This window comes from Schistocerca cancellata, chromosome 3, assembly GCF_023864275.1.
Source record: "Schistocerca cancellata isolate TAMUIC-IGC-003103 chromosome 3, iqSchCanc2.1, whole genome shotgun sequence".
Lineage (NCBI taxonomy): Eukaryota > Metazoa > Arthropoda > Insecta > Orthoptera > Acrididae > Schistocerca > Schistocerca cancellata.
Genome location: NC_064628.1, coordinates 13,643,862 through 13,670,022, shown reverse-complemented (window position 1 = coordinate 13,670,022; position 26,161 = coordinate 13,643,862). Strand labels below are relative to the sequence as shown.

At 39.9% G+C, this 26,161-nt stretch overlaps 1 protein-coding gene across 4 annotated transcripts in view; it reads right to left on the bottom strand.

Moving 5' to 3' along the window:
* Positions 1 to 5,676, bottom strand: part of LOC126176794 (adenosine 5'-monophosphoramidase HINT3-like) — a 66,075-nt gene extending 60,399 nt beyond the window's left edge. For 3 of the 4 annotated variants that reach the window (XR_007535657.1, XR_007535659.1, XR_007535658.1), the window contains exon 1: positions 5,425 to 5,676. Coding sequence is in view for 1 of the 4 variants with exons in the window: in XM_049923973.1 (XP_049779930.1) it covers positions 5,425 to 5,617 (193 nt within the window). In the remaining 3 variants the exon portion in view is untranslated. The remainder of the gene's footprint in view (positions 1 to 5,424) is intronic. The other variant, XM_049923973.1, reaches the window with a different exon arrangement.
* Positions 5,677 to 26,161: the final 20,485 nt, after the last annotated feature.

Genomic DNA, 26,161 nt, shown 5'->3' with positions numbered 1-26,161 from the left:
TGATTTATTGATAGAATACTGGGGAATTGCAACCAATCTACAAAGCAGACTGCTCACAAATGACATGTGTGACCGGTTCCAGACTATGGCTCAAGTGTTTGCGACCGATACCAAGTAGGACTAACAGGGGACACTGAATGTATACACAGAAGGGCAGCATTAATAGTCACAGGTTTGCTTGATTCCTGGGAGAGTGACAAAGAAATGCTGAAGAAACTGAACTGGAAGACTCTTGAAGATAGACATAAACTATACCGAGAAAGTCTATTACAGTTTCAACAACCGGCTTTAAATGATGATTCTAGAAATATACTACAATCCCCTACATATTGCTAACATAGGGATCATGAATATACGATTAGAATATTTACTGCATACACAGAAGCACTCAAACGATCATTCTTCTCCCACTCGATACATGAATGGAACAGGAAGAAACCCTAGTAAACAGTGCAATGGGCTGTACCCTCTGCCATGCACCTCATGGTGGTTTGCAGAGTATAGATGCGGATGTATACTTGAGCAGGGATCTGAACCACCAACCTCCCAAATTATTATTATTATTTATTTATTTCTTTACCAATGGATCACCTCGTGTAGCATTCATTATAAAAGGCAAAGTGTGGCCTTATATATCGTAGCAAGGCTAAAAATGTGATGTTTTCTTGTTCTCTTCATATTCTCATTCTTGCTGTTCATCTGGAGAACACATTTTACTTGCAATTCTGACTAGGCATTGTTGCTAAAGCTTTAACAACTACAAAAATTACTGTTTGGAATATATGTATTGTTGAAGATTTCTTGCAGTTTCTGTAACATGGAACGTAAGCTATTCTTGTCGCAGGTGGCTTGAACTCTGTACACCCAGGTGAAGACCACAGTACTGCTCCGTGGCAGACAGTAGAGTCTTTGTACTTCTTGAGCATTTTCTTCCTGGATACAGAATGGCTGAATAAAGCAACAAACTTTTTCTTTATTAGAATGTGTGGGACTGGAAGGCATCCACTTTCTTTCACAAACCTTATGTTACTGTAAATGCTGTAGAGGTGTTTCATGAATTCCATCCTATTTTTTTCACTATCTGGTGAAATCACAAAAATATCTTTCATATATCGGCAAAAAATTTTGGTTTTAGCTTGGTTTCCTGAGCTCCTTTCCAAAAGTACTCCATATGTGTGTGCAATTCTTGACCAAGAGGTGATCTCATAGTGTAATACGTGCAAACAACATAAGCTATTCTTGTCGCAGGTGGCCAATTGTCAACTTAATTTACAAGTATAGTAGTTTGCATATTTGGTCATAGCACTTACCAATATGTTCAATTTACAATTTATACAAATACCTAGTGTCATAAAAGAGGAAGTGGCATAAATCAGCATTAACAATGACTTTTAATCATGACAGTGATTTCCTGCTGAGTTCAGCATATATTGCTGCATTACTGCAAATTTGTCAAGAATTTTTCTCACTGAGAACAGCAGACAGAATGAACAGCCCGTCCCCTCGGCAGAAGAGTGGGATTCAGAATTCTCTTTCAATGGAAACTGGTATTTCATCACAAGGTGACAAACTGGGTGTAAGTCAAAATGTTGCTTCATATCAAACTGTAGTCAGCTGAAAACTCAAACAGACTTCATAACTTTAATGATATTTTATTGTTAACATAGTATGCTGAATGTATAACAACATTTTCTCTTCATTAATGTGTGCATCTGTCTGGACTTGCTTCAAATCACTGAATGTTCCACCTCTTGCCATTTAAAAAAGTTTTAAGTATTTCGCTTTACCTTAACACATCCTCATTTACTCACAATATTGCTCTATTACAAATGACTTTGTTCAATAACACTCCAACTATAGCATTCCTGTTCCTTGATCAATCTGGTATTTTTTGAATATTGGTGGATTTTTGTTATCTGTCAAAGATTGTTTCAGTCCAAGTATCTGTTAAGCTTCTGAAAGAATGTAATATGAACTGTGTCCCATACTGCTGTGTAAACTAATGTGTAAATCATAAATCTGAGGGAAATATATAAGAACGCACGTACGTCACGTTATGAGGCATAATTTATCCCCTAACTATTTGCAACTCATATTTCGTAAGTTACGTAAGCATGTTGAGTGCAATTTCTTGTTGTTGTTGTTGTTGTGGTCTTCAGTCCTGAGACCGGTTTGATGCAGCTCTCCATGCTACTCTATCCTGTGCAAGCTTCTTCATCTGCCAGTACCTACTGCAACCTACATCCTTCTGAATCTGCTTAGTGTATTCATCTCTTGGTCTCCCTCTATGATTTTTACCCCCCACGCTGCCCTCCAATGCTAAATTTGTGATCCTTTGATGCCTCAAAACATGTCCTACCAACCGATCCCTTCTTCTAGTCAAGTTGTGCCACAAACTTCTCTTCTCCCCAATCCTATTCAATACCTCCTCATTAGTTACGTGATCTACCCACCTTATCTTCAGCATTCTTCTGTAGCACCACATTTTGAAAGCTTCTATTCTCTTCTTGTCCATAGTAGTTATCGTCCATGTTTCACTTCCATACATGGCTACACTCCATACAAATACTTTCAGAAATGACTTCCTGACACTTAAATCTATACTCGATGTTAACAAATTTCTCTTCTTCAGAAACGATTTCCTTGCCATTGCCAGTTTACATTTTATATCCTCTCTACTTCGATCATCATCAGTTATTTTACTCCCTAAATAGCAAAACTCCTTTACTACTTTAAGTGTCTCATTTCCTAATCTAATTCCCTCAGCATCACCCGATTTAATTTGACTACATTCCATTATCCTCGTTTTGCTTTTGTTGATGTTCATCTTATATCCTCCTTTCAAGACACTGTCCATTCCGTTCAACTGCTCTTCCAAGTACTTTGCTGTCTCTGACAGAATTACAATGTCATCAGCGAACCTCAAAGTTTTTACTTCTTCTCCATTAATTTTAATACCTACTCTGAATTTTTCTTTTCTTTCCTTTACTGCTTGCTCAATATACAGATTGAATAACATCAGGGAGAGGCTACAACCCTGTCTCACTCCTTTCCCAACCACTGCTTCCCTTTCATGCCCCTCGACTCTTATAACTGCCATCTGGTTTCTGTACAAATTGTAAATAGCCTTTCGCTCCCTGTATTTTACCCCTGCCACCTTTAGAATGTGGAAGAGAGTATTCCAGTCAACATTGTCAAAAGCTTTCTCTAAGTCTACAAATGCTAGAAATGTAGGTTTGCCTTTTCTTAATCTTTCTTCTAAGATAAGTCGTAAGGTTAGTATTGCCTCACGTGTTCCAACATTTTTACGGAATCCAAACTGATCTTCCCCGAGGTCCGCTTCTACCAGTTTTTCCATTCGTCTTTAAAGAATTCGCATTAGTATTTTGCAGCTGTGACTTATTAAACAGACAGTTCGGTAATTTTCACATCTGTCAACACCTGCTTTCTTTGGGATTGGAATTATTATATTCTTCTTGAAGTCTGAGGGTATTTCACCTGTCTCATACATCTTGCTCACCAGATGGTAGAGTTTTGTCAGGACTGGCTCTCCCAAGGCCATCAGTAGTTCTAATGGAATGTTGTCTACTCCCGGGGCCTTGTTTCGACTCAGGTCTTTGAGTGCTCTGTCAAACTCTTCACGCAGTATCGTATCTCCCATTTCATCTTCATCTACATTCTCTTCCATTTCCATAATATTGTCCTCAAGTGCATCGCCCTTGTATAGACGCTCTATATACTCCTTCCACCTTTCTGCCTTCCCTTCTTTGCTTAGAACTGGGTTTCCATCTGAGCTCTTGATATTCATACAAGTGGTTCTCTTCTCTCCAAAGGTCTCTTTAATTTTCCTGTAGGTAGTATTTATCTTACCCCTAATGAGACAAGCCTCTACATCCTTACATTTGTCCTCTAGCCATCCCTGCTTAGCCATTTTGCACTTCCTGTCGATCTCATTTTTGAGACGTTTGTATTCCTTTTTGCCTGCTTCATTTACTGCATTTTTATATTTTCTCCTTTCATCAATTAAATTCAATATTTCTTCTGTTACCCAAGGATTTCTATTAGCCCTCGTCTTTTTACCTACTTGATCGTCTGCTGCCTTCACTACTTCATCCCTCAGAGCTACCCATTCTTCTTCTACTGTATTTCTTTCCCCCATTCCTGTCAATTGTTCCCTTATGTTCTCCCTGAAACTCTGTACAACCTCTGGTTCTTTCAGTTTATCCAGGTCCCATCTCCTTAAATTCCCACCTTTTTGCAATTTCTTCAGTTTCAATCTGCAGTTCATAACCAAGAGATTGTGGTCAGAATCCATATCTGCCCCTGGAAATGTCTTACAATTTAAAACCTGGTTCCTAAATGTCTGTCTTACCATTATATAATCTGTCTGATACCTTTTAGTATCTCCAGGATTCTTCCAGGTATACAACCTTCTTTTATGATTCTTGAACCAAGTGTTAGCTATGATTAAGTTATGCTCTGTGCAAAATTCTACAAGGCGGCTTCCTCTTTCATTTCTTCCCCCCCATCCCTGTTCACCTACTATGTTTCCTTCTCTCCCTTTTCCTACACTCGAATTCCAGTCACCCATGCCTATTAAATTTTCGTCTCCCTTCACTACCTGAATAATTTCTTTTATCTCGTCATACATTTCATCAATTTCGTCGTCATCTGCAGAGCTAGTTGGCATATAAACTTGTACTAATGTAGTGGGCATGGGCTTTGTGTCTATCTTGGCCACAATAATGCGTTCACTATGCTGTTTGTAGTAGCTAACCCTCACTCCTATTTTTTATTCATTATTAAACCTACTCCTGCATTACCTCTATTTGATTTTGTATTTATAACCCTGTAATCACCTGACCAAAAGTCTTGTTCCTCTTGCCACCGAACTTCACTAATTCCCACTATATCTAACTTTAACCTATCCATTTCCCTTTTTAAATTTTCTAACCTACCTGCCCGATTAAGGAATCTGACATTCCACGCTCCGATCCGTAGAACGCCAGTTTTCTTTCTCCTGATAACGACGTCCTCTTGAGTAGTCCCCGCCCGGAGATCCGAATGGGGGACTATTTTACCTCCAGAATATTTTACCCAAGAGGACGCCATCATCATTTAATCATACAGTAAAGCTGCATGTCCTCGGGAAAAATTACGGCTGTAGTTTCCCCTTGCTTTCAGCCGTTCGCAGTACCAGCACAGCAAGGCCGTTTTGGTTAATGTTACAAGGCCAGATCAGTCAATCATCCAGACTGTTGCCCCTGCAATTTCTTAAACAAATGAATAATCAAAACTACACGGTGCTATTATGCGCACACTGAAAAGGGTTTGTTTCGTACCTGCAACACAACGCGTAATAATCTACTCTCTAACAATAATTCTACAAAGAGAAAACTCTTTAGAATTAGTCTGACAACTTACTAATTTTTTTATCTTTCGAAGTCAGTTGTTTGGCATGCCGTATGTGCTCTCTCGTAATTACTAAATAATGATGTGTCGCAGCCGGCTTAATATCTGGAAACACTATGTAATCTTCATCCCGATACAACACTTCTGTGGGTTCGTCTCCATCGTATATTTTACAGAACAAGCATGCGCTCCTCTCAGTACTCATTTCTATTTACAATGATATGGTACTTCGTATTAGTGGTGGGCAGGAAATCGCGTGTTAGAAATCACAGTGATTGAGAAGTCACTGATGTCACAATAACAACTTTACAAAATCTAACTGCGATTTCAGTCACAGTTAGCAGTCGCAAGTAACATTTCACATTCAACGCCATGAGCCATCTGTTGGCCGAATTCCGTACTGCTTTCTGCGCTTTCAGTGACAAGTCGCGGCTAGAAGTCGCATGTAGCAACTAAAAAGCGCATTTAACAGTGCCATCTGTTGGCCAAAGTTCGTACTACGCTCATCTCTGCGACACGCTATCGAGTCTAACTGCGATTTCCGTGACAAGTCGCAACTAAGAGTCGCAAGTAGCAACTAAAAAGCGCAGTTAGCAGTGCCATCTGTTGAGCAAAGTTCATAGTACGCTATTCGCTACCGAGAAACTGCGATTTCTGTGACAAATCGGAACTAAGAGTCGCAAGTAGCAACTAAAAAGCGCAGTTAACATTCGTTTCCTAGTGCCATCTGTTGACCGACGTATGTACTTCGTTATGAGAGCCTTGTGCCTCACGAGATCGGCGTGCTGTGTGTGCATAATAGTGATGGGCTAAACTGCGATTTTCCGATATCTGTGATTTCTCTGAATGCTACTTTTCAGTATCTGTTATTCTTAACTGTGATTTGTCGCAGTTAAGGAACATAGGTCGTGTATCCCTCCGCCACTGCTATTTCTGCGATTTCTGCTAGGAGGATGCTAAGTTCACCCAACCTGGATATGATGTGACGTCATTATGACCTATATACGCTTTAGTCGATTAACACACCTTTCGACTTTTACGAACGTTCGAGATTCTAAACTGTCGTCAGCTAGTGGTTTGTTTTGACACGTGCGATTCTGAAAACAGCTCAGTGTGGCAGCGTATATGTATTTCGCCAAAATAAAAGTAAAAGAGCTGGATATTAATAGAAATATTCCTGACCGTGGCCTTGAAAACACCACGAACAACACGTTTCCTAAAAAAGTGAAGTCTTCTTATGTCCCGAACAGATTAGATTGTGTGATTGTTGTATTGAATGCTTCGCCGAAAATAATATTTATTTATTATCAACATTTTAGTAAGGTTTCATACAATTGGTCTTGTCAGTCCATATTAGATTGTAGCAGCATACTCTTGCTGACTTTTTTTCTTAATTTATATAGCTGAAAGAGAACTCGTGCAAGTTTGTTAGCTAAGTAATTTATATGTCCATCCCAAGATAGTCTTTTTATCAAACATAATTCCAAGTAATTTTACACTCGGACCGCAGAGACAGGTACCTTAGTGTCCAGTAATGACTGGTGTGTAGAATGATTGAATTTCGAACTTAAAAAGGAAAATATGGGGCATTGTTGAAGAAAAATCGTCGACCGGAGATGAAATACGAGGGGAAGTGGATTTCTCAATGTAATCTTAACCAAAGGTTAGTGTCTAGTACTGATTGACGTATGAAATGATTGAATGCAGTGTCAAAGCATTCCATGGTGGTATGATAAACCAGACGTGCTGTATATTATGTCATGTATACAGCCACAATAGTTTTAGCATGTACCTGGCCATGTCAATGTGGTTTATGTCAGCAGTATAATTTGCTAAGACAAGATTATGCAAAATACGAATTGCATCACAACATGAGCGGATACCTTAAACTATGCACAAGTCTCGTTACTTTTGCTGGATGCAGCTTGCAGAAGATGGCACCAGTAAAGGTCTCTTACTTGGAGAACCAATGTGTTTGGTCATCATATACTCAGTTCAGCTTTGGAGTCTACTGTTCACAAACGAATGGCGCAGAGCACAGCGCTAACCTGTCACAACCTCTCGAAAGTTCACAAATGTCGAATAGTCGATATACGGTTTCTATCGTTTTCGATGTAGCATGTATACGTCATAATGACATCACATCATATCCAAGTCCGGTGAACTTAACATCCTCCTTTCTGCTACTTCCGCGATTTCTGTGACTTCTGCTACTTCTGCGATTTCTGTGATTCCTGCGATTTCTGCGACTTACCACCGTATGAAAAAGTTACATCTGTCAATAAACCTGTCATTGGCAAGTATGTTTTACGTTTTTTCTTCCGTTGGCTTTAATTTTGTATTAAAGAAACAACTGTGAAAATATTAATAGTGTAATTAATATGTAAGTAGCCGTACAGTACTGTAATAGTTCGTATTTAGAAAATTAATTCTAACATATTGTTATGTTCACAGGTACCTGAACTACATTTCAGTCACTCAGTAAAGTGATAACTCAAAATATCATTGTCAACAGATCTGAAGAAATTGCCACTGCGTCTTTTGACCGTTTCCGTCAGATGGGAGGTTAGTTTCTAATCGTTTCGATGGACTTAATTACTTCAGTGAGATCGTTCTTGCAAATGTGATATTCATTATAGCAAATATTAGCAATCTACTCTGTCAATTATATTGCTAGTAATTAATGACAGCAAAAATTGTTTAATAATCCTTGTGTTTTTGCAGACACAGTTCTGACTCTGATTACTGGTTGCTGTACGTATCTATCCACATCAAGGCTGTTTTTGAGAGAGACTCATGAAGATTCAAGACAGCTCTTAGAGGATTTGCAGTTTAAAAGTGAAATAATTGTGAAATAAGTGTGTGAATGATTAAATTGTGTTTTGTTGAAGTTGTTGTGCGATTTTAAAGGAATAATAAATGTCAAATACAGTGAGTGAATAATAAAAATCTCATTTTCCACATGTTTAAGCCGTCCTATACCCATAATTTTCCGCCACTTACTTATTGGTAAACACTTGTTGGAGAGTGACATGCTGCCCCCCCCCCCTTTCTCCACAATCTTGGTGTGACACTGACCTGTAACATATCCCGAAGTCTACAATATGCATTTTGAGGCTGTTGATATGAAAGTGGGAAGTACAGATCTTCCAGTTAAATCAGGAATAGCTTAAGTGCATTACTTGAAAGTAACACAGGAAAAGCTTACTTATGTAGGTGGTAGTAGTGTCGGCAAAAAGTTCTTGTGTGTGAAGTTGCCATGTAGAACACCAGGTGTAAAACTTTTCTCCCGAGTCTTGAACTGTGTCGGAACAAAAGTGAGGCATTCATATGACTGTTTTCATTTCTCTACACTTATACAGATGTCTGAGTTCTGCTGTGTTAACATTGCAAAGTCCTGTAGGCATGTGGAGTATTAACCAAAATTGTCATATTGGAAGCAGAATCAAACACATTTGTTACGTTACTTGATATTTTCAGGAGAAAAAGGCAATGTTGCTTCTTATTAATATAATACATTCAGAGTCACAGCAGTATTTGACCAACCATAACTGATGCTGAATGTGCATGTCGTCATATAATATGAAGGGCTTATTTCAATAGTGGTACAAGTCCATTACCTCCACTTTTCTGTCTATAATGCTTCTGAAATTAGTGATCCAAACAAACATAAATAAAGGTTCATCTCTAGCAAGAAGCCATATGCTTGAATATTTCTGATATCTCAAATGCAGATTTGTCAGCGCTCATTTAACTTTACGACTCTGTATCTCAAAATGAACAAAAATGGACTTGTACCACTATTGAAATAAGCCCTTCATATGCACACACAGCACATCGATCTCATGAGGCACAAGGCTCTCATAACGAAGTACGTACGTCACTACGAAAACTAGGAAAAGTATGTTAGCTGCGCTTTTTAGTTGCTACTTGCGACTCTTAGTTGCGATTGTCACAGAAATCGCAGTTTGACTCGGTAGCGAATAGCGTAGTATGAACTTTGCTCAACAGATGGCAGTGCTAACTGCGCTTTTTAGTTGCTAATTGCGACTCTTAGTTGCGACTTGTCACGGAAATCGCAGTTGGACTCAACAGTGTATCGCAGAGATGGGCGTAGTACGAACTTTGACCCACAGATGGCACTGTTAACCGCGCTTTCTAGTTGCTACTTGCGACTCTTAGTTGCGACTTGTCACGGAAATCGCAGTTAGACTCGATACCGTCGCAGAGATGGACGTAGTACGAACTTTGGCCAACAGATGGCACTGTTAACCGCGCTTTCTAGTTGCTACTTGCGACTCTTAGTTGCGACTTGTCACGAAAATCGCAGTTAGACTCGATACCGTATCGCAGAGATGGACGTAGTACGAACTTTGGCCAACAGATAGCACTGTTAACTGCGCTTTTTAGTTGCTACTTGCGACTCTTAGTTGCGACTTGTCACTGAACTCGCAGAAAGCAGTGCTAAATTCGACCAATCGATGGCTCACGTCTTTGAATATGAAATACTACTTGCGACTGCTAACTGTGACTGAAATCGCAGTTAGATTCTGTAAAGTTGCTACTGTGATATCTGTGACTTCTCAGTCACTGTGATTTCTAACAGATACGCGATTTCCTGCCCACCACTAGTGCATATGAAGGACTTATTTCATTAGTGGTACAAGTCCATTTTTGTTCATTTTGAGATACAGAGTCGTAAAGTAAAAATGAGTGCTGAAAATCTGCAGTTGAGATACCAGAAATATTCAAGCATATGGCTTCTTGCTAGAGATGAACCTTTATTTATGTTAGTTTGGATCATTAATTTCAGAAGCATTATAGACAGAAAAGTGGAGGCAATGGACTTGTACCACTATTGAAATATGCCCTTCACATTATATGACGACATGCACATTCAGCAACAGTTATGGTTGGTCAAACACAGCTGTGATTCTGAAAGTATTGTATTAATAAGACGCAACATTACCTTTTTCTCCTGAAAATATCAAGTAACGTAACAATTGTGTTTGATTCTGCTTCCAATATGACAGTTTTGCTTAATACTCCACATGCCTACAGGACTTTGCAATGTTAACACAGCAGAACTCAGACATCTGTATAAGTGTAGTGAAATGAAAACAGTATTATTGTGTCATATGAATGCCTCACTTTTGTTCCGACACAGTTCAAGACTCGAGATAAAAGTTTTACACCTGGTGTTCTACATGGCAACTTCACACACAAGAACTTTTTGCCGACACTACTACCACCTACATAAGTAAGCTTTTCCTGTGTTACTTTCAAGTAATGCACTTAAGCTATTCCTGATTTAACTGCAAGATCTGAACTTCCCACTTTCATATCAACAGTCTCAAAATGCATATTGTAGACTTTGGGATATGTTACAGGTCAGTGTCACACCAAGATTGTGGAGGGGGGCGGAGGGGGGGGGGGCGCATGTCACTCTCCAACAAGTGTTTACCAGTAAATAAGTGGCGGAAAATTACGGGTATAGGACGGCTTAAACATGTGGAAAATGAGATTTCCATTATTCACTCACTGTATTTAACATTTATTATTCCTTTAAAATCGCACAACAACTTCAATAAAACACAGTTTGATCACTCATCTTGCAATGGTCGCCTGGTCATAGATATTGCTAATTGCTATAATCACACTATTTCACTCCCATTTACGGAGCTTGTTAGCACTTGATGTTAGGTTGGCGCCATTAAAATGCATTGTCTTGTAGTAATTGCTGCTACTTGCTGGATCGCTGCTGTCTCTCGATGCTGATGCTGGCTCTACATCTGGTTGTCTAGGGTTGAAAACATGAGGTCCCGTGTTTTTTATGTGCTTTTGATGATAAAGAACGAACGAAACCAACAAATATGTAAACTTCAAATATTTATTACTCTGGTGGCCATCTTAATTCCACTGTCCGCCAAAGACTATGACACAACACAACTTCCTTTACATGTTCTTTGCATTGTTTATCCACCTCAAACAATAACACACAAACACACTGTACCAAAGTGACATTCCGACTGCCCTCCCAACCGTTCTTGCTGCTTGTATTTATAACATTGTCAAAGAACTACTAAAAAGAGATATAGTTTACAAGTCACATGTACATCTGTTATCATAATTTGTGCAGAAAAGTTATTAATTTGCATCGAGTGACATAATTTAACATGTTATTAAAATGACAGACAGATTTGTTGACTTGACAGAATAATTCTTTGTTACAAAAAGGCCGTTTTTTAGAAGTTTGTCAATTGACTTCTCTAATTTGCATAAATAAGTAAATAACATGAATTATTAAGAATTACATTGGTTTTCGTCTAAAATAGGATTGATTTCGTGAATAATGAGTGAAAACGCTCCAAGTGAACAAATAGGTTTCACTGGGTGATTTTTATTTAAGGAGATCCAAAATACCTAAGTTGGCCACTATTTTTCGTACTTCATATTAATTATTTAAGATGAACTTAGTGTTTTTACATGATGACATTTGCTGTATCAGTGAGCAAGTGATATAAACTTTTGTGTGGGTCAGTTATTCAGTATAATTTAATGGGTTGACTGTTTATGGAGACATGTTATGCAATCATTGTTAACATACACAATACCTTTGCTATAATCATAAATACTCGTTAAACTGGTTGAATTTGGAGGGTATTGCATACTTCGGTACAGTAAAGCCTTTAATATGTTCCGTTACAATACCCCCCTCGGGTAATATCATTTACAGAATGTTAATGATATTAGCCAACTAGGACAAATGTGTCAAATGGTTAAAATTTGGAAAAGTACTACTTTAATAATTTTTTTTTTGTTTCACTATGCATAATGTGTATGTATGCAATGACCGTTACACCGTTTCAAAATGACTTTTTCCTGCAAATATTTTAGTTGTGTTGTTTCAAATGCACTTTGTGTTTAAGGCTCTCAGTATGACAGCATAATAAAAATATTTAGTAATATATGAAAGTAAAAAAAAATGTTAATCTTTGCTCCGAGTGAGCCACATGGAAAATGATCAAAAACAGACACAAATATATCACCTGCGATTTTAAGATATACAAACAATATATGTAAATTATTTCAAAGTCAGTTCTCATTGAGTCACAGATTAATCAAGATAATAGAAGGAACATAAATATATTACACAGGTGGACAGGTCATATGTCCATAGGAAAATATTGTAATTGTCTGCTCTTTTTGAGCCACATAAAAGAAATGAACACAAAGAACAGAATTATAAGTATGGACATGATATATAAACACAAATACTAGAGAAGTCACATGTATGAATATAATATGCATTTGCAAAAAAAGGAAGAGTTTTTTAAACATTGTCTCCCATTGAGACACAGTCAAGATAGTACAAGAACATATGAATACCAAAATTGGACACTTAAATTGGTCACAACATAACACAAACATCAAACTTGGTGAACATCTGATTAGCTGTAGAAAATTGTACACAAATCGTATGCCTAAGAACACAATAGTCACAAAATGATGGGTCTTGCACAACAATTTTTACATTGTCTTTTATTTGGTGCAAATATGTCCCATATTCAATAATACAAAAGGAAAGTAATAAATGTTTGTCACCTTCTTGCCCATTGCAAGTAAAGAAGATGTCTCAAAATTTAATATTCAATAGTGACAATAAAAATATAAAACCATTCTCTCAGAGATCTGGAACTTTTCCAGGGTCTGTAGGATGAGTGGTAGTTGCTATTTGACACACCCCGTAAAATCTTTGCTGATAACATGCTTTACGGAAAATGGGTAAGTAACTGTATTCAAACAGGGAAATGTGCTTAATCATGTTTATATGGTTTCAATTCAGTGATGTTTCTTAATCCAAATAACCTTCTTGATCTGGGAAAGATAAGTCTATACGCATTAGGATGTGGGCTTTCTTTTATTTCAAATGGACAAATGTCAACGTTTACTTTAACATATGGGCACCCTAGCTCAACATCTTTGTCTATTTCTGTATTTTCAAACAATAGATCATTTTCAATTTCTTTAGTTCCTAAGTCTAATGTCTCTTTCTTACACTTAGACACATCCCTCTCTGTTTGCAAAGCATTGACATTTAAACATAAACCTTTGTTTTCATCTGTTCCTTTTAGCACTGTGTTGTCACTTAACAAACTACTGTTTTCACCCCCTTTTTTATAAAGTCCACTACGGATTCTTGTCCACCATGTAGGATACAAGGTTGCACTTACCTTTGCTAATTCTTTCCAAAAGGCATCTTTGTTTATACAGTTTCCATAGTTGTTCCACAAAACTTCTAAAAACTCTTCCCCTTTCTCTTGAAAACACACATTTACATTCCATCCCTTTATATTTTCTTTAATATTATTATTATTACCATTCTCATAGATCAGTGTTTCATAGTTCCCAATAGGCAATAGCTTGTCCTCAGATACACATTCCCTAGTCTGCATTTCACTTAAATTAACCTCATTATTACCCATGTTTGTCACATCACTTACCTTTACCACATAATCACTTTTCAATTCTACAAATACTTTTATTTCTTCCTCCACACTCTCATCAATAACATCACTTGATTTAGGATCAATATTTAAATGTCCCTCTATTACTTCTTCCTCCTCCACCACAACAACCCCATCTTCAGTTTCCCCCCTATGTATCTGAATCTCAGCAATTGAGTCTTTGGCTCCATTAAACACTTCGTCATCCCCCTTCTTATCAAATAAACCCCCCAAAATAGGTTCTATTTGTGATGTGTCTGACTTGTTATTAACACCAGTATCTTTTTCAACCCAACTATGGAACTCTGCAATACCTTCAACTTCTACACTTTCACTAACTACCTGTGCTTGAACGCTGTTTTTATTAACTGTATCACTTTTACTCATAGTATCCCAAAACCTTTTATTAAATTCTAATTTATTCATTCTAACAACATCAGTATTTTCATGGTACTTACTCTTTACATTGTATCCTCTCCTTTTCCAGTTCCGGTTATGTGTTGTCCTGTCATAATATTGTCTAGCCCCAAAACTACGGACATCTAGTGGGACTGTCCACCGTTTCCCGGCTGGTTCCCTCGGTCTGTCCGTTTGTAGTTATCGTTTTGTTCACTAGTTTCAGCAAACCCCCTTCTATCTTGTTCTCTTCCCCAATACCTATTTCTATCATTCCTGTTATCTCTCCTCTATCCCCCCTCCTGTGTATTGTTTCTGAAATCATTTTCATATCTCCTATCTCCCCTATTTGGGGCATTATTTCCAGAATTTTCAAAGTCTCTCCTCCCATAATAATCTCTATTTACATTCCTGTTCCACCCCCCATACTGGTTGTTGCCAGAGCCAAAACTTCAGTTATTTTCTCTTTCCAAGGCCCTATCTAATCTATCTACAAATTTCAGGAACTCTTCCATTGAATCATCTGGTCCATGGACCAATTCCCACTGCAGTCTCTCTGGTAACCTTCTTTTTAAAACATCAATTTGTGTCATAATATCAAAAGAGTTATTCAAGTAAGCAAGTTTTTTCAATTGATCTCTGCAAAATTTTTGCATTCCCCCTACTTTCCCTCTATACGCTGGTCCATTTAGAAATTCTAACTTTAATCTGGCTTGTATGGATTGTGACCAAAATTTGCAAATAAACTTAGCTTCAAACTCTTCAAAAGTATTCCAAGAATCATTATTCTCATTTGCCCAGGATAGGGCCTCCCCTTCTAGAAACCGTTTTACTAACTTAATTTTTATGTTATCTGACATTCCTACAACAAACATATCCTTACATTGGTGAATAAAGTCAATAGGGTGCAGATTTTCACCGGGAAAGCATTTCACTTGGATGTGCCCATACATTGTATTTTGATTGTAAATCGTTTGTTTGGACATCAATGCGTCCTCCAATTGTGTACATTTAGTGTGTATATTTTCTACTTTTGTATCTACATTAGTGGTATACAGGTTGTATTCTTGTTTAAGGTTTTCTGAAGTTTTGTCTATTCTCTGATCTAATCTTTCAACTTCAGTATCTACTCTGTTGTAGATGACAGCAATGCTGTCTGTGTTAGCTTGTATGTTTTCATTTAAACTTTCAACTTTAACTTGAAATTCTTTTCTGAAGTGTATCAACTGTTCTCTAGTGTCCTTACTGAGGGTAGTTTTAATTTCCTCACACTTCTCATTGAGATGAGTACTTAATAGATCAAAATCCAAACTTAACTTATCCAGTCTATCTGTGAGTTTCAAACTTACTTGTTCAATTGATTGTTTAAGTTGCGAGTTTATTTGAGTGGCAAACCCTGATAGCCACTCTGTTAAGTTTAATTGTTCACATCCCCTGGTTCAATTTTTACATTTCCTACGATCTCACCACTCTCAGGTAGAGACATGTTAACGAATAATTATTTTAAACGACAACAACAACAAAATACCTTGTTATGTGTAGCTATGCTATGATGTCGTGATCGGTGTTCCTGTTGGCTTTCTTCACTTCTATTCGGTTTTATCGAAGCTGAAGTCTTGATTGATGAATTCCATTGACATAATCCAGACGTTAATCTTCCGAGCGGCGTAGTCGCACAAACACACTTTATTTATTTGATTATTTTTGACATATTTTTCACTGTTGCCACACTGCACAAATAAACTTTTTTGGAATGATAAGCACTTACAAAATTTATCGCTGCACTATTATCATCGATGCACTTAAAGATCCCGGACGAGCCCCCACTTTTGTAATGGTCGCCTGGTCGTAGATATTGCTAATTGCTATAATCGCACTATTTCACTCCCATTTACGGAGCTTGTTAGCACTTGATGTTAGGTTGGCGCCATTAAAATGCATTGTCTTGTAGTAATTGCTGCTACTTGCTGGATCGCTGCTGTCTCTCGATGCTGATGCTGGCTCTACATCTGGTTGTCTAGGGTTGAAAACATGAGGTCCCGTGTTTTTTATGTGCTTTTGATGATAAAGAACGAACGAAACCAACAAATATGTAAACTTCAAATACTTATTACTCTGGTGGCCATCTTAATTCCACTGTCCACCAAAGACTATGACACAACACAACTTCCTTTACATGTTCTTTGCATTGTTTATCCACCTCAAACAATAACACACAAACACACTGTACCAAAGTGACATTCCGACTGCCCTCCCGACCGTTCTTGCTGCTTGTATTTATAACATTGTCAAAGAACTACTAAAAAGAGATATAGTTTACAAGTCACATGTACATCTGTTATCATAATTTGTGCAGAAAAGTTATTAATTTGCATCGAGTGACATAATTTAACATGTTATTAAAATGACAGACAGATTTGTTGACTTGACAGAATAATTCTTTGTTACAAAAAGGCCGTTTTTTAGAAGTTTGTCAACTGACTTCTCTAATTTGCATAAATAAGTAAATAACATGAATTATTAAGAATTACATTGATTTTCGTCTAAAATAGGATTGATTTCGTGAATAATGAGTGAAAACGCTCCAAGTGAACAAATAGGTTTCACTGGGTGATTTTTATTTAAGGAGATCCAAAATACCTAAGTTGGCCACTATTTTTCGTACTTCATATTAATTATTTAAGATGAACTTAGTGTTTTTACATGATGACATTTGCTGTATCAGTGAGCAAGTGATATAAACTTTTGTGTGGGTCAGTTATTCAGTATAATTTAATGGGTTGACTGTTTATGGAGACATGTTATGCAATCATTGTTAACATACACAATACCTTTGCTATAATCATAAATACTCGTTAAACTGGTTGAATTTGGAGGGTATCGCATACTTCGGTACAGTAAAGCCTTTAATATGTTCCGTTACAATCTGCACACTTATTTCACAATTATGTCACTTTTAAACTGCAAAATCTTCTAAAAGCTGTCTTGAATCTTCACGAGTCTCTCTCAACAGCCTTGATGTGGATAGATACGTACAGCAACCAGTAATCAGAGTCAGAACTGTGTCTGCAAAATCGCAAGGATTATTAAACAATTTTTGCTGTCACTAATTACAAGCAATATAATTGACAGAGTAGATTGCTAAAATTTGCTCTAATGAAAGCCACTCAATGGGGTATATTTCACATTTGCAAGAACGATCTCACTGAAATAATTAAGTCCATCGAAACACTTAGAAACTAACCTCTCATCTGACGATAACGGTCTAAAGACGCAGTGGCAATTTCTCCAGACCTGTTGACAATGATATTTTGAGTTATCACTTTACTGAGTGACTGAAATGTAGTTCGCGTACCTGTGAACATAACAATATGTTAGAATTCATTTTATAAACACGAACTATTACGCTACTGTATGGCTAGTTACATATTAATTACACTATTAATATTTTCACAGTTGTTTCTTTAATACAAACTTAAAGCCAACGGAAGAACAAACGTAAAATATACTTACGAATGACAGGTTTGTTGAGATGGAATTTTCTGTGTGGACAGATGTAACTTTTTCATATGGTGGTAAGTCGCAGAAATCGCAGGAGTCACAGAAATCGCAGAAGTCGTAGAAGTAGCAGAAATCACAGAAGTCGCAGAAATCGCGGAAGTAGCAGAAGTCGCAGAAGTAGCAGAAGTCGCAGTGGCGGAGGGATACACGACCTAGGTTCCTTAACTGCGACCCTTAACTGCGACAAATCACAGTTATGAATAATAGATACTGAAAAGTATCATTCACAGAAATCGCTGTTATCGGAAAATCGCTATTTAGCCCATCACTACTTCGTATTATCAGTTTTACAGGCTAATTTATCTTCCCAGCATGCACTATATTGCAATAAACGATTCACTGGAATGTATTGATAGAGACGTTGGCTAATTTTATTGCACCATAGTTATATGACCTTGCATAATATTACTGTGTAAGATTTCAGTGAGTCATTTCTTGTCTTCAGCGCACGAATTTCGTGTCCATCTTTCGGCACCACAACAAATAATTTTTTATTTTCGTTTTGTTTTCAAAAACATCTGCATTCCAGCGTTCATCAGTAAGGATGTTCTACTTCACCCATTTTTCGCGGCGGTATGCTATACACCACAGTCGCGACACTTCGCCTCGATTTTGTTGCCTACCGCGCCAGCAGTGCCCCAAGCGGCCAGTAACTTAAACTGTGGGTTCAGCGCGATCGTGAAAGCGAATAGTGGTTGTTTATTTATATTTCTACAATGGTTTTTACAAGCGGGAGCATTTGTAGCGCAATAAATTGCACAACAACAGGAAGAAGACACCACAGCTGTCTTTTTTTCGGTTTCCTAGGGATCCTGAGAGGTATATACCATCATGTTACTAAACTGTATCGTCAGGAGTCACTTGCAAACTACATGTGTATTAATGATCAATGTTTAGTTTTAGGAGCAGAAAATGGCTAGTTAATACCAGACGAGAAGACCCTATGAAAACAGCCCCAGTTTACCTGTATAATAATATTAGGTTTTGTTCGCTACATTTCGAACAAAACCAGTTCACGAACGCAGACAATAATAAACTCGTGTGGAATGCAGTATCCACAATGTTTGACATCCCAAATAAGCCACCTCAACTGACGATGAAGAGGAAACTGCCACAAAGATTCGACAATCCATCTAAAGCTGTAAAATAGTCCTATGACACAGAAGCAGCCGGTTTAACTCTCCATGTATCAGTGCCAGATTCGTGTGGATCGTCAACACAGACCTGCTTTGACGATGAAGTGATTAGATTAAGTACAGTTAGTCGTGTCTTACAAAGGCGTAATGTTTGGTATTTATTTCATTCACTTCTGTTGTTAGTCACTTAATTTTCCTTGCTTCCTTCGTGTGATGACATTATTTTTTTAGCAGCTTGTTCACTGATAAGATTGTTTGAAAATTATTCAGATATTTGGTTTTGCGTGAAATGTAATGTAATCAGCTCATTACAATGTTTCAACATATTTCTCCCACTATTTGGCAGTTGCTTGTACCACTTAGAATAATATAAAGATGAAGGTCGTACTTGTGGCAACAGGCGACAATGACAAACACAGTAGGCCTACAGAACGATAAATGAGCTGTCGATTGCTTTTCCTTGTAGAGGTACATGTCTGTCCTTCTTACGTGTGAATCCGTGTGTTTATATTCTTTTGATATCACCGTGGTAAGCTGCAATTCTATCCAATGTCACAAGTGTTCCTTCACGAATGTGTTGTAGCTTGCCACTCGATTCATGGTTTTTGTACATACTTGCGCTTATTTTAGAATCATTCTTAGAAACATATACGCCTTCTGATACTATACAAACCATTGGCGGCAAGAAAATCACTCAAATATTTCGTAAATTACGTAGGAAATGGATCCAAAACAAACATTATGCTTACGACGTGTCTGACGTTCATCTTACTCGCCGCTCGGAGCGCTAGTGTCGCTCCATCTGTCAAACAGTAACAACTTTTACAGCATTGAGTGTCCCGACTGCTATGTTAGGCTGTGCTATACACATTGAACTGGATTTGGACCGGGTTTTATCACACGTCAAAGGAGCGGAACTGCAGGCGACATCATCGTCCAATGTTAATGTGATCACATGAGACAGAATGTCAACACTCTAAATCACTTTTTTAGCCCAGTATAGAACGATGAAAGTAGTTTCTAACGCAACAGTCACGACACACTGTCTCGTTTGCATTACCACCAGCGATATCAGTGCACTACACGCCGGAAGCGGCTACAAGAGTAGCAGAGTACATGTGGAGTGCACACGGGGGTTTTTTAGGTTAGAGAATTCCCTCCCTAGGCCCGACAAGAGGCCTCCTGAGACGCGGGAAGGTAGGAGTAGTCAAAATGCAACAGGGATAACAATATCAATGTGCTAATAGTAAACTGCAGGAGCGTCTATAGAACGGTCCCAGAACTGCTCTCATTAATAAACGGTAACAACGCCCATATAGTACTAGGGACAGAAAGTTGACTGAAACCAGGCGTAAACAGTAATGAAATTCTAAACTCACATTGGAACGTATACCACAGAGACAGGCTGGACAGTGAAGGGGGAGGCGTATTTATAGCGATAAGAAGTGCAATAATATCGAAGGAAATTGACGGAGATCTGAAATGTGAAATGATTGAGTGAATGTCACGGTTAAAGCAGGAAGAAAATTGACGGAGATCCGAAATGTGAAATGATTTGGGTGAAGGTCACGGTTAAAGCAGGCCCAGACATGGTAATTGGATGTCTCTATAGGCCCCTGGGCTCAGCAGCTGTTGAGGCTGAGCACCTGAAGGATAATTTGGAAAATATTTCGAGTAGATTTCCCCACCATGTTATAGTTCTGGGTGGAGATTTTAATTTTCTGGATATAGACTGGGAGACTCAAATGTTCATAACGGGTGGCAGGGACAAAGAATCCAGTGAAATTTTTTTAAGTGCTTTATCTGAATACTACCCTGAGCAGTTAAACAGAGAACCGACTCGTGGCGATAACATATTAGACCTTCTGGTGACAAACATAACCGAACTATTTGAAACAGTTAACGCTGAACAGGGAATCAGCGATCATAAAGCGGTTACTGCATCGATGATTTCAGCCGTAAATAGAAATATTAAAAAAGATAGGAAGATTTTTCTGATTAGCAAAAGTGACAAAAAGCAGATTACAGAGTACCTGACGGCTCAACACAAAAGTTTTGTCTCGAGTACAGATAGTGTTGTGGATCAGTGGACAAAGTTCAAAACCATCGTACAATATGCATTAGATGAGTATGTGCCAAGCAAGATCGTAAGAGATGGAAAAGAGCCACCGTGGTACAACAACCGTGTTAGAAAACTGCTGCGGAAGCAAAGGGAACTTCACAGCAAACATAAACATAGCCAAAGCCTTGCAGACAAACAAAAATCACGCTAAGCGAAATGTAGTGTGAGGGGGGCTATGTTAGAGCCGTTCAATGAATTCGAAAGTAAAGTTCTATGTACTGACTTGGCAGAAAATACAAAGAAATTTTGGTCTTATGTCAAAGCGGTAGGTGGATCAAACCAAAACGTCCAGACACTCTGTGACCAAAATGGTACTCAAACAGAGGATGACAGACTAAAGGCCGAAATACTAAATGTCTTTTTCCAAAGACTGCATTGTAGGTCCTTCCTTAGATTGTTGTACAGATGACAAAATGGTAGATATCGAAATAGACGACAGAGGGATAGAGAAACAATTAAAATCGCTCAAAAGAGGAAAGGCCTCTGGACCTGATGGGATACCAGTTCGATTTTACACAGAGTACGAGAAGGAACTTCCCCCCCTTCCTTCTTTCGGCGGTGTACCGTAGGTCTCTAGAAGAGCGTAGCATTCCAAAGGATCGGAAAAGGACACAGGTCATCCCTGTTTTCAAGAAGGGACGTCGAACCGATGTGCAGAACTATAGACCTATATCTCTAACGCCGATCAGTTGTAGAATTTTGGAACACGTATTATGTTCGAGTATAATGACTTTTCTGGAGACTAGAAATCTACTCTGTAGGAATCAGCATGGGTTTCGAGAAAGACGGTCGTGTGAAACCCAGCTCGCGCTATTCGTCCACGAGAGACAGAGGGCCATAGACACGGGTTCACAGGTAGATGCTGTGTTTCTTGACTTCCGCAAGGCGTTCGATATAGTTCCCCACAGTCGTTTAATGAACAAAGTAAGAGCATATGGACTATCAGACTAATTGTGTGATTGGATTGAAGAGTTCCTAGATAACAGAACGCAGCATGTCATTCTCAATGGAGAGAAGTCTTCCGAAGTAAGAGTTATTTCAGGTGTGCCGCAGGGGAGTGTCATAGGACCGTTGCTATTCACAATATACATAAATGACCTTGTGGATGACATCGGAAGTTCACTGAGGCTTCTTGTAGATGATGCTGTGGTGTATCGAGAGATTGTAACAATGGAAAATTGTACTGAAATTCAGGAGGATCTGCAGCGAATTGACGCGTGGTGCAGGGAATGGCAATTAAATCTCAATGTAGACCAGTGTAATGTGCTGCGAATACATAGAAAGATAGATCCCTTATCATTCAGCTACAAAATAGCAGGTCAGCAACTGGAAGCAGTTAATTCCATAAATTATCTGGGAGTATGCATTAGGAGTGATTTAAAATGGAATGATCATTTTAGTTGATCGTCGGTAAAGCAGATACCAGACTAAGATTCATTGGAGGAATCCTAAGGAAATGCAATCCGAAAACAAAGGAAGTAGGTTATAGTACAGTTGTTCGCGCACTGCTTGAATACTGCTCAGCAGTGTGGGATCCGTACCAGATAGGGTTGATAGAAGAGATAGAGAAGATCCAATGGAGAGCAGCGCGCTTCGTTACAGGATCATTTAGTAATCGCGAAAGCGTTACGGAGATGATAGATAAACTCCAGTGGAAGACTCTGCAGGAGAGACGCTCAGTAGCTCGGTACGGGCTTTTGTTAGAGTTTCGAGAACATAACTTCACCGAAGAGTCAAGCAGTATATTGCTCCCTCCTACGTATATCTCACGAAGAGACCATGAGGATAAAATCAGAGAGATTAGAGCCCACACAGAAGCATACCGACAATCCTTCTTTCCACGAACAATACGAGACTGGATAAAGGGAGAACCGATAGAGGTACTCAGGGTACACTCCGCCACACACCGTCAGGTAGCTTGCGGAGTATGGATGTAGATGTAGATGTAGATGTAGAGGTTTATCTTTGATACCATAGTGTGGAAGCTTTTTTAGCAATGTGTTATGATCTAGACAGTTGAAAGCTTTAGAAAGGTCATAAAAGATTCCCATTGGATACGTTCTGAGATTTAATATGCCTAGAGTTTCATCTGGTAGTCTAAATATAGCTCTCTGTGTGGAGACTCCCTTATAAAAGCCAAACCGTGTAGATGTCAGTAAGCCATTTTGCGTCATACGGCCACAAATCTTTCCATAAAATACACTCTTAGACACTCTTGAGAAAACTGGCAGCAAAGAAATGGGCCGATAATTGCATGGTAGATTTTACGGATGGGCATCACTATTGCCTGTTTAAGTCTGTCTGGAAATGTCCCAGTTTTCATTGACTGATTACATAAATAGCATAATATGTGACTGATTAAGTCTGCACATGATTTTAGAATCATATTTGTTATTCCATCATGTCCAGACAATCCAGAGCTTTTAAGTAATTTTACGATTTTTTTCACTTTCTTTGAGAGTTTCCTTTAATTAACGACTATGGTCCCAAACTTTTTGTTAACAGATTACCGGTTTCGGTCTATAATGACCATAATCAGATCTGCAGCAAGAATGGGAAAAAAACATATTACTCTCGCAGATTCTCTACAGCTTAAAAACAATATAGACCATAATGAAAAGCACTACTGACATATATATGCATTTGTGCACTTTAAGTATAAAGAGGCATACCTGTTTCATAACAACGAAGTCCTAATGTACTGCAGCCATAGTGGCATCGTCAAATGTTAAATGCAAAATCAGCACCAGCATCGTCAAATATATATAAATAACATCTTATGTACAAATCATGTTGTTAGTAGCACTACTGTTCAAAATGAGCTGCCATACAGTAGGCACAAGATGTTTGTGTTGTAAGTTTACCAGATGTCGCTAATGTAGGCATACACTAGTTTTCAAGATTAATTGAACAGCGTAAAATAAAGGGGGATACAATAGTTGAAGTCTGTAATGAGCTTATAACGTATAAAAGGCATTGCGGTAATAAAAAGTGATGAAACAGAACACAACAAAAGTCAGATAGTTAAAAAGAGGAAGAGTTAAGAGACAGTAGTTGACATATGCTCAAGTGCCAATATTCTAGAGAATGACATAAGTAATAAACACCTTTGATAGTGCACCGCATTCGAGGGTTGGATTCCCTCTCTTCTTCATCGCAGAGTTTCACTGCCTGGGCTACTCTCAGGGTGCAACTTCGACGTGGAAGATCCCCACTGTTTTCTTGCCGTGTTGTCTGCTCGCCGCCGCCGCCTGCCGGTCCTCGCCGCCGCCGCCGCCGCCTGCCGGTGCTCGCCGCCGCCGCCGCCGCCTGCCGCCGCCGCCGCCGCCTGCCGGTTGCCGCCGCCGCCGTCTGGTCGCCGCCGCCGCCTTCTCGCGCGCCGCCATCATGTCCCAACCCACCACCACCACCACTATCATTTTCACCTCTCCCTCCGCTGCTCCAACCACCATCACATGGAGCTCATCCTCCACCCCACTTCCCGCCCTTCCTTCTCTCCCTGTCCACCCCACCCCTGCGCCACTTTCGGCTGTCACCACCCCCACCTCCTCCTCCCCTATCACTGTCGCCCCATCGACAGCTACTGACTTTCTGCCGCTCCCCGCACCACCTCTGACAGGCTCCAAGCCAGCACGGGTCTCTGCTCGACGTTCCACAGTCTCAGTGACACCCACGCCCCCACCGTCTGTGTCATCCGCTGCTCAGGGTGGTCCTGCCCCCCGCCATCTCCCCCTGCAACCTGTCCCCCTGCCTCCTCCCCACCCAGTGGTGACCACGAAACCTTCAAAGCGCCCGAATGCTGACCCTTCCCCCGAAGTCTCCTCCAAAAAAACCCCCAATCCCCGTGACCCACCCACTCCCATGGACGCGGCCCCGACCCCCGCCCCCGCCACGCCTGCCACCCACACCTTTGTCCTCTCCAATCCTGACCCTCAATTCCTTGATGCCCGCTCCCTCACCCTCGCCATCCGGAAATACTACCCCCATGCTCCCATCTCCCAACTGATTCCTCGCAAGGACTCGGTCCTCATAAAATCCCCCAATGCTTCCTTCCACACCGACCTCCTCTCTCACATCCCCCGTATCCAATTTGGCCAACGTGCAACCCTCACCCCCTACCACACCCCGTCCTCTCCCCGTCAGCCTCAACCTCCCCGACGTCCGCCAACCTTCACCGCTGTGATCACGAAGCTTAGCCCCGTGATCACGGAGGCTGAGGTGTTGGCGGAACTCAACTCCCGGCCTGACATTGAAATCCGCTCGGCCCGTCGCATCTTCAATGATGCCGGGCCGACTTTTCTCATGCGGATATTCACTGAATCCTCCTCCTCCATTGACCGCCTCCTCACCGAGGGAGCCCTCATCTACAATCGGCGCCATAAGGTGGACCCCTCCCGTTCCCCAGTCCAATCCTACCGCTGCCAACGCTGTCTCACCTACAACGACCACGTTACCTCTGCCTGCAAGAACCCCCCTACTTGTCCCCACTGCAAAGCTTCACACTTCCTCAAGCATTGCCCCAACCTCACCTCTCCCCCCTCCTGCAACACTTGCAATGAACCACATCCTACCTACTCCTCGAAGTGTAAAGTGAAACCTCCACCAGTAACCCCTGAGCTCACCGTCCCTGTCCGTCCTGTTGATGATCCCATCCACCCCAACAACTCGCTCCGCCCTCCCCCTACTGCTGAGGACATCATCCGTTTCACCACCATTGTGCTCCAAAACATCCACCCCTTCCAGCGCTCACACACTCTTTCCCAAATCGCCCTCGCTGCCCGCTCCATCTTCCATCTTACCACCTATGCCACATACTCCCACAACCAGGCCCACTTCACCTTCACCCCCCTCACCACCCTCGTCTAACTCTCCACTCCCATGTTACAACAAGCATACTGTATCCTGTACCACAACATTCGCTCCCTGCCCACCCACAAACTCCTCTTCCTCCACACCCTACATCAGCACCGCGTGGATGCCTTCGTCCTAAATGAAACCTTCCTTCAACCCCGTATCTCCGTCTCCAC